This window comes from Lobosporangium transversale (assembly GCF_002105155.1).
Source record: "Lobosporangium transversale strain NRRL 3116 chromosome Unknown BCR41scaffold_3, whole genome shotgun sequence".
In the NCBI taxonomy this organism is placed as follows: Eukaryota; Fungi; Mortierellomycota; class Mortierellomycetes; order Mortierellales; family Mortierellaceae; genus Lobosporangium; species Lobosporangium transversale.
Window position 1 is genome coordinate 1674954 of NW_019028981.1, and position 10806 is coordinate 1685759.

At 42.2% G+C, this 10806-nt stretch overlaps 3 protein-coding genes across 3 annotated transcripts; 2 read left to right on the forward strand and 1 right to left on the reverse strand.

Annotated features, from left to right (window-relative positions):
• Positions 1 to 4076: 4076 nt before the first annotated feature.
• Positions 4077 to 7976, forward strand: BCR41DRAFT_392503 (hypothetical protein; the record flags this gene model as incomplete). The annotated part of the gene is made up of 2 exons (XM_022028459.1): positions 4077 to 6075; positions 6190 to 7976. The coding sequence occupies 2 exons, from the start codon at positions 4077 to 4079 to the stop codon at positions 7974 to 7976; spliced, it is 3786 nt and encodes a 1261-aa protein (XP_021885746.1).
• An 82-nt stretch (positions 7977 to 8058) lies between these two features.
• On the reverse strand, positions 8059 to 9676 carry BCR41DRAFT_317809 (hypothetical protein). The gene is made up of 3 exons (XM_022021295.1): positions 9596 to 9676; positions 8968 to 9491; positions 8059 to 8835 (listed from the first exon to the last, which is right to left on the reverse strand). Exons 1-3 carry the CDS (start codon positions 9612 to 9614, stop codon positions 8338 to 8340), a joined length of 1041 nt encoding a protein of 346 aa, XP_021885747.1. The 5' UTR covers positions 9615 to 9676; the 3' UTR covers positions 8059 to 8337.
• A 124-nt stretch (positions 9677 to 9800) lies between these two features.
• On the forward strand, positions 9801 to 10780 carry BCR41DRAFT_346438 (hypothetical protein). Its single transcript, XM_022022883.1, has 3 exons — positions 9801 to 10127; positions 10207 to 10348; positions 10504 to 10780. Exons 1-3 carry the CDS (start codon positions 9886 to 9888, stop codon positions 10771 to 10773), a joined length of 654 nt encoding a protein of 217 aa, XP_021885748.1. The 5' UTR covers positions 9801 to 9885; the 3' UTR covers positions 10774 to 10780.
• Positions 10781 to 10806: the final 26 nt, after the last annotated feature.

Genomic DNA, 10806 nt, shown 5'->3' on the forward strand with positions numbered 1-10806 from the left:
AGAGTACTGGAGAATAGACCACTGACATGCAACTCAAAATCCACTGAAACTACGTCATCATCAGGCGCAAACGCACGTAATGCAGCCACATTTGGACGGATCTCAAACTAGTGGGTGATATTCAACACGATGTAGCCAAAAGGCTTTACCTACAGCCAAGGCTAATATTCTAGGGCATAAGCTATAAAAGCAATTCATAAATAATAAAGACAAGCTTCACTTGTCTTGGTGCATTGGAATACTCAGCAAAGCCGAAACCAAAGCCTCAAGGAGAGAGCAGACCGCCTACGATGTCATTTACAGATCCTGTATTAGATGAGGTGGTTACGGTGCTCAAATTGTCGGTTGCGCTCTGATCCTCCCACACAAAGGTCTGTGTTGCCAGGTAAACAGGGCGTTATCTTGCATCATTTCCTTGCTCTTGATACTGTACTATGGCGATCGGGTACTAACGCACTTGCTCTAACCAACTCCACAAAGTTGCCTAGAACCAATTTCAAGATTTTGACCAATTTGGATTCATATCCCAAAGTTCAATGGCATCCTCCTTCATCTTTACAGCACTCCGAGCTTCAGTAGAGAGGCAATAAGCACCACCGATAGAAGATGCGGTCCTAGGAGGTAGATTGTCCGCTGCTATCCATCCGCATTTGATGGTGTGAAGTTATTCAATTTAAGAAGGTAGCAACTGAAGGCGGATACTGTTCGTATGAATGGATCCTCCTAAAAAACATCCACGTTCAGATTGAAAGCGCCTTATCTGATAGCTTCAATATGTTGTCATACGCTCCCCTATGTTATCGTCATGGCTCTGAACTGATTGCGTTGGCATTTATGTTGTTTCTCATAGCTTGTTATGTCAATAATTAGGTTCGTGATGAAACATCCAGAAGCAGACTGGAAAGCGGAATACTAGTGACATCCTGAATTAAGCAATATGGCTCTACAATCCCAAGCGTAGGTTCCGCTTAAGCTTGGAACATTGCTTTCAAAGCATCATTCATTCGAAAGAGTTTTACGCTACGAAGCCGTGTTGCATGGGCAAAACAGGGGCCAGCGATCCAGTGATCTGGCTTAAAGGAATGAAGCTTTGAACCGCAGAAATGTTTTGAGCTGAATCGACTTGTAAATCATTAGATTCCTAACCCTTGTTCCTTTGTACTTTTAACATTGTCATTAATGATATAATGGCAGAGATGAATTCTCATTATAATGAACATCCCATCAACCCGACCGTCACTGCCTTCTCGTAAAATTTAAGTGATCTTTTTATATGCTTCCTGTATTCGATAGATAGTAATGATATGATAGATGCCAGCAGCTCGCCCCTTGTATATGGCGTTCTTTTTTTCCCGATCGTTACACTTCTAGGATTTGTCAAACCGGGACCGATAGTTTAACAGCATGTTTTTGCTTACCACTAAATCCTGGAAGCTGAGCCTGAGACCTCCCTTTGTCATATTGACTACTTGAGCACATTCGAGCTCGTTGGTGATGTTGCTTTATCATTAACTGAGACAGCAGGGCAAATGATGTTCAGTAATTTCCTCTTATTGCCTGTAATTTTGAAAAAGGAGATATTGTAAAAGCTTTCCGACGAATTACTCAGAAGCCATTGCCTGCCTTGAATTGTATTTATAACTGGTTTCGCTTTGCAAAGAGACAGAAAGATGATTATGAAAGCCGCCTTATCCTTGTAAATGGTGTCATATGACGGGCTATTTTCACTTAACAATTTAACAATATCAGTTTGATACATGGGTTTGTCAAAAAAGATGCCTTGGGACATTGAGTTCAAACATATGATTACTAACATTGTATTTGCCTCAACTCTTGATGCGCCTCAGTTTTACTAATCTTATGTTCCTTCACGTTTTCTAGTCTTTCGATAATTCCCTCATTGGTGGCGTGAGCGATGTAGAAGTAGTATTATATTCAGCCCTGGTCTGCTTGTAATAAACACCATTTAGGATGAACCGATACGATCAAGTTCATACTGATAGCGAGTTTGCGATCCAAATAGTCCTTAGCAATAGCTTTAGTGTCTACACTTAACATAGACGATCGTAACTTGCCCGTGAGTAAGCGTAAAAATCTGGTATATCATTTTGCATGTTTTATACACTTCACTTTATTGTACATTTTATTTTATATTTTATTTTACATTTTATTTTACATTTTATTTTATATATACAATAATGAACATGACATGTACTTCTTTTTTTATAATTCATTTTATTTATTTTTATGTTGCCGAGATAAAATCGACATTTTTTGCTGACATTGCAGAGGGTTTGAGCTGTGCCTGCTTAGTCCAAGAGCCCCCTGCCGCTGATGGAGTAGGGGGCTTCTCTTGAAAAAAAGGGCCATAGATATGAAGAATCAATGTCCTGCAGACTCCATACTTAGAAAGATGTGTATGTAACTAGCAGGGCAGAAAACAACATGTTTTGAAGATGTCCATATGGATTATAATTGGGACAAGATGACTGAGGAGTTTGGATGGGTGCAGATGTTTATTTTATATTCACGCCCCAAGTATGCCATAAGCCTTTAACTTCCATTTCCTGGTTTGTGAAAGTGTAAATGTTTTCAAGATGAGTATGTGAGAAAAAAAAAAAAAAAAAAAAATAGGAAGAAGGAAGAGAAAAATCGAGGCACATGCAGCTTAGATGCGTTTAATCTTCTTTGAAAAGAAAAAAGCTGCTCTTTTCTTTTGAGCGTGCGACATTGCTGCATGCTTCTAACCTTTTCTTATTTATTTACAATCGAGGTTGCGTAGGGGGGGGGGGAACAAAGACCTTCTTTCAGGTAAACATTTGCTACTGCTACAACCTTGATCGTCATGCTTCAGAAGCAATTGCCATCAGCAAAAAAGAAATGCTTGAAGTGTAGAAGACGAGTCACGTGTGGAATGTTTCCCCTGATGTTAATAACCTAACATGTCTTATTTAAGATGTTTCGGGTTCTGATATTTTTAAAAGACGGGATCAGGTCCAAAGTTTTTGTATTATTTCTTGGAACAGAAAGGTGTTACTTGTACACAAGAGAGGCTTGTGCGTGTGTGCAAGATTTGGAGGAAAAAAAGGGATCTGTACCACCATGATCTGAATAAGAAAAAGATGAGTAGACCTGACCGAATACAGACTAACAGCGAATCACATCCAGGATGTAAAAAAGAAAGAGGCGAAGCTATTTTATTCAAAGAAACAAAAAAATATCTTTGAAACTGATGTGTTTTTGTATAAAAAATATGATCCATGACTTCATTCATACGCTCTTTTTTTATTTATTTATATTCAGAATAATTTGTTCGGCGGAAGGAGACATGTGTGACAACATCTTTTTGACTCGATAGTTTGAACATGACGTGCAATTGAGTTTGTCTGAAGGTTCGTTTTTTTGATGCACACCCACAAATACACAAACACAAACACAAACATACAAACATACACGCAAAATATTCACTCCTCACTCCAATGTCTATACCTTCCTTTGCTCCGCTCTCTTTCTCTGCAAAGCCTGGAACTACTGCAGAAAAAGAGAGCTAAAAAAGAAATAAAAAGAGAGTGAAAGAGAGAAAAAGAAACAGAAAGGAGCCCTTTTGGCATTACATATACACTCATTCATCCATTCATCCAAACATTTATACATAATCTGTTAAAAAAAAGAAAGGAAAAAGGAGACAAGAGCAAGACAGGCAGAGTAGGGCACAGGGCAAGGGCAGGGCAGGATAACAGCGTCTGTCGGGAAAACAACAGACGAAACTGGTGCATTAAAAAAAAAAAAGAAGAGAAAAGTAATCGTCCCGTTCATCCATTCATTCAATCATTCATCTATTCATCCATTCCATCTCTTCCTCACTCTTTCTCGTGTTTATCCAGTTCCTTCCTTTCTATCCTACCAGTCGAGTGTAGTCTCTCACTTACTCACTTCGATGTTTTAGTCCAATTAAATCGATACTTGCACTACACCTTCCATAAAACGCACACATTCGATTCGACTCTCATTGTCTTTAACGCTCCGTGTGGTTGAAGGAGTAGCAACATTGCAAGAACAGCAGATCTGGAATCGCAATGTCAAAATCTGGGGCGCCGTCTACTTCTGTCTCTGCCTCCATTTCAGCCTCAAGTCATGATCCTCATTCATTACCACCCAATGTCAAGGGTCTGGTTCAGCGATTCCTTGCTGTCAGTATCCCTACTATCACTCTAACCCCCGAATTAATTGATGTTCTCGATAAAGCTGAAGTCATTATACCACAAAGGCTGCAAGTAACTATGCGATGGTGGAAAGAGGACAGTGCCTTTTCACTTTCAGTCTATCCTAAACTGAACAGTCCCTTTCCTGAGCTAATTGCTCGTCGACAAACGCTTCTGAGACAGCGTCAACAAAAACAGATTGCTGAAATTGAACGTCAACGAGGGCAACCACAACCACAACCACAACCACCACAACAACATCAGCAACCACAATACCAACAGCAACAACAACAGCAGCAGCAACCACAACAACAACAGCAACAGCAACAAGGGCAGTCCGGTATTGTTAACATCTCCATCGATCCAAAGCGAGTCGTTACACAGACACAACCCATACAACCTCCAATAGAATCCACCCCGGCGTTAGCGCAAGCTCACATGCGTCCACCAACACCATCATTTTTACGACGTGGAGCTCGCCTGTTGAAAATCTTCAAACGAAGTAAATCAAGATCTACGGATCAAGGTGCTTCGGACCCAGCTTCAACGACAAAAAGCGGGGACACAGGCGGAGAAGGAGAAACCGCTGCTTTTGAAACTACGGAGAGGCACGATCCTCCTGTGCACGAACGCAAGGATACTATTACCTCTCGTACTCCTGTTAATTCGGTAGAGCCAGAGACAGCGGCCAAACCTTTGCCCTCTTTACCTGACGCTGCTTACCCTATCACTGTAGCTTATCCAATTCGTTGCTCCTTAGAGCAATTACGCAGCTACTTTGTAGATATGACTTCACTCACTCTTGAGATTCAGATCACGCCAGAGTTGTCTGTGCTCGCCACGGTGTCCAACTTGGTTGATCTCTTCCGTAATATCAACGGTACCTTCTCAGGTGTCTTCCCCTTTTCAACCGTCCTACAAAACGATAACCCTCAGTTCAAACAGGAAAGGCTATTTCAAAGACGCGTGGTGCTCGGAATGGTAGTCTTTCAAGCATGGTTTCAAGATACTTCTGATGTCGCTGATGACTCTGAGGACTCAGACTCCATTTCAACGAACTCTATGCTTGCGATACTGGCCGAAAATGCACCCGGCGCTATTGCACACCACCCCCAACCACCTTACTATAACCGTCAGCCCAGTCATTATAACCATTATAACCATCATAACCCTCATCTGCGTCCAAACTTTCCAGTAGACCCACGCCCCATGCCTCAACAATACCCCCAGCCATCTCATGGTCCATACCCATTCACAGGTGCTGTCCATCCTCCTATTGGACCTCAAACCCATAATCATGCCCCATCCCATTCACGAATTCCACAGCCATACATGCCACAACACTACAATGTTGCCCCACCTCAGCCATCTTCAGATCGACGATATTTCGACTATAAACATCCTGCAGAGCACCATGGGCGTGAGCCCCGAATTTCTATGCGATATGGTGAAGATGACAGCCATCACAGACATGAATGGCAAAGAGGTGCAAATCCACGAAATAATAGACGTGGGCCTCAGGATGAAGAAGATTACTCATCAGAGGAACATCTGTCGCACACAGGTAGATACTATGCAAGTTTAGCGACAAGCGCAGCGAATGCTGATGCAGCGGCAAGGACACAGACACACGCACACCCAAGTGCTATGATGTACAACGCCAATCCTAGGGTTCATGTGTCTCAGCATGGATTGCAAAGGGAGCCTCAGTCATTCAACCATACACGACAAGTTCGCCCACAGGCTTCTCGCGAAACTAATATCACGAACACTCATAGCCAAAGTACTCGCTCTCGACCACGAGCTGGCGCAACAGCAGCAGCTATCGGCCGCCTCGAGTCTGTACTTGCTCGAGGAGAACATCTACTTCAGGGTATGTAAAAAATAAGAAAAAAATAATTGGAGTATATCATTGGCTATTGCCAGCAGTACTCAGTTGTAATCTAAAACTCCCATTATGATACCGTATACCGTATACAAACCACAGGTATGAGAACCAGCTTAGCCCTAGATCCTGAGGAAGTACGCTCAATGTCTGCAAGAAATATTCGATCCAATAATGGTAGCTATGGTGGCCATCGGAATGAACAATTCATGCCATATCACGAGGTTCTTCCGTATTGGCCATCCAAGTCTAAATTTAGCCTAGAAATGAGCATTCCAACGGCCTACCTCACCTCTCGAGGGCTTTTGAAAGGAGCTAGACGCCGGAAGGACTCCACTGATGCGGACCCTAGCAACAACACCTTCGACAGCAGTTCGACCTCACAACGCCTTCGATCAACTCGATCGGAACGGGGGCGAACACTCCCTCGGCAAAGCCCTCTTCCCTCATCTAGTGCGCATGGACGATATGGCGGTGATACGCAGCAACATCAGCGGCATCAGCAACAACCACAGCAGCGACAGCAACAACAGCAACAACAGCAACATCAACAACATCAACAACAGCAACATCAACAACATCAACAACATCAACAACATCAACAACATCAACATCAACAGCAACATCAGCAGCAACGACAACAGCAGCAGCAACAACAGCAACAGCAACAGCAGAGCCGTCAAGGCTATACAAATCAGCAATTGAGCAATCCTGTGCCTACCTCGACATCTAGGCCTTTGCGACGCTCTGGGAAACCAATACAGCCTGATAGGCATTCTCCTAGGTCTGATTTAGCTAGGTTACGAATGGTTCAAGAAGAGTCAATGCAACCACAATATCATTCTTTTGGAACTGGGCCATCGACATCCGATTTAGGTGAACGAGGACAACCGCGACCTAATCAGCCATCTTTCGCAGACACACATGATTCGCCATACTCTCAAAGACATCCTCCTAGGTATCAGCCAGCTGCCGACTGGCCATCTCAGCAATCGCCTCGTCGACCACGCAAGTCAAAATCCTACCCACAGGACCAGTCTCGATCGAGTCGACATGGTCGTAGACGACTCAGTTCTAATGATCGACTCCAGTTAAGGATGAACCCAAAGGCTGGCGATATGCTCAATTATATCCCAGGCTTGTTCCCAAGTCGAAGCATGTCTGCATTGTTGGTACCGGAATATCATTCATCTGTGGAAGGTAGCACCAGCTTTAGCTCGGAAAATACCAGCTCAAATGAAACAGAGGAGGATGAATGGCCTCGATCGTTTGGTTCTGGAGATATGGGCGGCCGGCAATCCCGCCTCCAGAAGAGGCCCCGACGTACATATCGTCATCATCAAGGCCTGCATAGCCCTAAACGCCATCAGTCACAAAGGTTTCAACAACAACAGTCGAGAGATCCAAGGCAGTCAGAGAAAAGTGGAGGCCGAATGAATAGAGTGCACCCACAACACTTCAATTTTAAAGTGAATTGTCAGCTACAACTTACACCTGAAGTCATGGCGGCATGTATGGTTGAAAACATTTCCATTGAGGTCTGGAAACTGAATAGTAAACGAAAGACTATGGTCGAGCTTGGATCTGCCAAGCTGCCGCTGCACAAAGTCCTGAGTCGCATCATGCAGAAGACTGCACCTACAACGCAGCCTCTTCATCCGAGATCTGAAGGTTTACGGCAACAGCAGCCGTTGTATGGCGACTCACGAACAGCAGCTGGTGGATACCACTCTATGGCAGAGAGAGATGGAGTGAAGGAAGGGTGGCGATTAGAGCCTTCAGTATATGATATTCGGTCTAGACAAGGCACTATTATTGGTCAATTGGATGCTGACGTATGGATCATCCCACGATCGCGTTCAGATTCGATGGTCTCTGCCGCCGCATGAACGAAACGAAAAAAAAAAAAAAAAAAAAAAAAAAAAAAAAAAAAAAAAAAAAAAAAACTACACACATAGACTTAGATGAACAGCTATTTGAACTTTTAATCACTCGTAATCCTTAATCCTTAATCCTTAATCCTTAATCCTTAATCCTTAATCCTTAATCCTTAATCCTTAATCCTTAATCTTTAATCCTTAATCTTTAATAGTACCGACTCATGCATAGATAGATTTCCCTTAATGATAATATGAATGCAAACTTGTTCATTGGAAATGAAAAAGAAAAAAGAAAAAAAGTATAGTAATAATAATAAAAAAAACACGAAATGGGACATTATAATAGCATCCTTCTTCAATCACAAACTTTTTAGAACTTTGTGTGCTTTGGTTTTTCAGGTACTGAAGCCTTGTAACCAGGAAAGTCATAATCGATCCCTAACTCAGCCAATTTAGCTCTCTTTGCAGCCTCATTCTTCAACAGCTTCTTCTTGATTTGATTCGATTGAACTGTCGTCTTCTCTGCATTATGCTTTTCCTTAGCGATCTTGAGCCAAGGAATTGCCTTGAATTTTTTGTTAGCGCCCGAAAACATGGCTGGGTGGATTTGAGATGGCTGCAGGGCCTTACATTTGAGTTGGTGCCCAAAAAGCAAATAGTTGTTCATGGTATCTGCAACGATCTCTGCGACCTCTTGTGATGCAAACTCAATAAAGGCGTAGTGCTTGGATTTCCCTGTCTTCTTGTTGCGCGACAAACGGAGTCGGAGAACCTTACCGAATTGAGAAAAATAGGCCTTCATTTGTTCTTCATAAAATCCATGAGGGATACGACCCAGATAAACAACCCCTGTAACTACTTCCTCCTGCTAGAAAAAGAGATAAAAGTATTCATGTAAATTCATGGCTGAAGGTTAAAGACTGGAACGGTATATTCAAAAGATTTGAAAGCGATATCTTTATGACGCTTCGTCATGATTAATCAGTCACGAGGAAAATACCTTTGGCTGACCAATTGTCGCGAGTTTTTTCTTGAGTGCTGCTGCCGCCTTTGGGCTGAGTGAAATCTCATCCTTCATACTGGCGAACATATCCTCCTTAGCTTCCTCATCTCCATCATCATCGTCACTTGAGCTATCTTCATCAGCACTAGAATCAATGTCCTTAAGTAATGCCCTATCATCCATTAATTGCTCATCTTCATCGTCATCCTTCTCTTGCTCTTCCTGCTCCTGATTTAGCTTCTGCTCTTCCTTTGATGCAGGTGTTTCAATAGTATTTGTGGTATTTTTCTCACCAGCTTTCTTTTTGCCGACGATTTTCCCCGGTGTGGTCTTTGTTGTAGTAGTCTTCTTTAGATTAGCGGGTGTTTTAATTTCCTTTTTGGCAGGGCCTGTGGTAGGCTTTTTTGTAGCTCTATCTCTGATGGCAGGTGTAGTCGCTTTTCGTTTACTGCTGTTAGCGGTAGGAGTTGCTGAAGCGGGCTTTGAGGCAGGCTTTGTAGCTGCTTTTGATGCTGTGGATGCTAAATAATAACACAAAACAGAAAAAAAAAAGTCAATTCCAGGGCAGAAACAAATGAGGACCTGAAAAGCAGAAGTATTTATAGTTCATATTCCTGGAACATACCTCGTGTACTGGCAGGCATGTGCGCTGATGTGTTGTTGAATAGGGTTAGTTGGTTAAGATGAGAGGGAGTGTGGTGCGGACTGAAGGTTCAAAAAAAAAAAAAAAAAAAAAAAAAAAGCAAAGGACTGCTCAGATGTAAACATTAAGCCACAACGACTGTAGCATTTAACGTACTCAAAATGAGGTAAAAGGGCCTTTCCGGCAAATGAGACGTCAGTTTGTGGACAAATATTAACCTTGTCAACATTCATTCTTCCACTTTACACATCATAATATTTATACAAGGAGACATGTACAGCACAAGGTCATTGATTGCCACACTTGCAACAAAACAGTTGTCGCGCTCAACTCCAGCCGCATCACTTCACACAGTCCCTGCTTTGGCGGAGGAAAAGCGAGGTTTTCTCTCAAGGCTGAACCCTTTTGCTAAAACTGAGACCAAGCCTGTGCAGCCACATGTTAAGGCTTCTGAACTTGCTGGGAAATTGAACGTTGAAATTGAAGAGGATGAGGATAAGAAACCTGCACCAAGGTAAGAAGAATAAAATAAAAAAGGTATACATATTGCTGCATCTAAGTACAGAATTTGTTTTATAACATGTTATTTGCAGCTGGAAAAGTGCACGCCAGATTTTAACCGCAGATCAACTCGAGGAATCCATCCGATCTGCTGCATCACCTTTCCTCGACACCAGCTCAAGTCTTTATCTAAACCAAATCAAGTTAGGAAATGATCCGCGGCTCAAATTCAAGGTAAAGAAGCTATACATCGTTTATCGCTGATATTATTGACGATTTCTTTACTTATTATTTTCAATTTGCTCTTCTTTCTGTTTTATGTTGGATTGTATTCCATGGTATCTGCTCATGCTTTTTTTTTTTTTTTTTAAAAAAAAAAAAAATTATAGGTCTTGAAAGCATGCGTGGTTTCTACAGGACATGAGATCCCCAATAAAGAAATTGCTTCAATCCACAACCTCAGGGACGTATTTACAACCTTACAAAGGCTTGAGCAGGAAAGAAGCGCTCTTCCTGAGAATCCACAAGGACATATCGTAGCAGAATGGTTCGAGAAGAATAAGACCACATTACCATCCAATATGATCTTTATTCCCTATCAAAAGTCAAGGAATGTCAAAAAGGAAAACAGAACGACCACCAATAAGCGGTTTTTGTAGTTGGAGCAAAAAAAAAAAAAAAAAAAAAAAAAA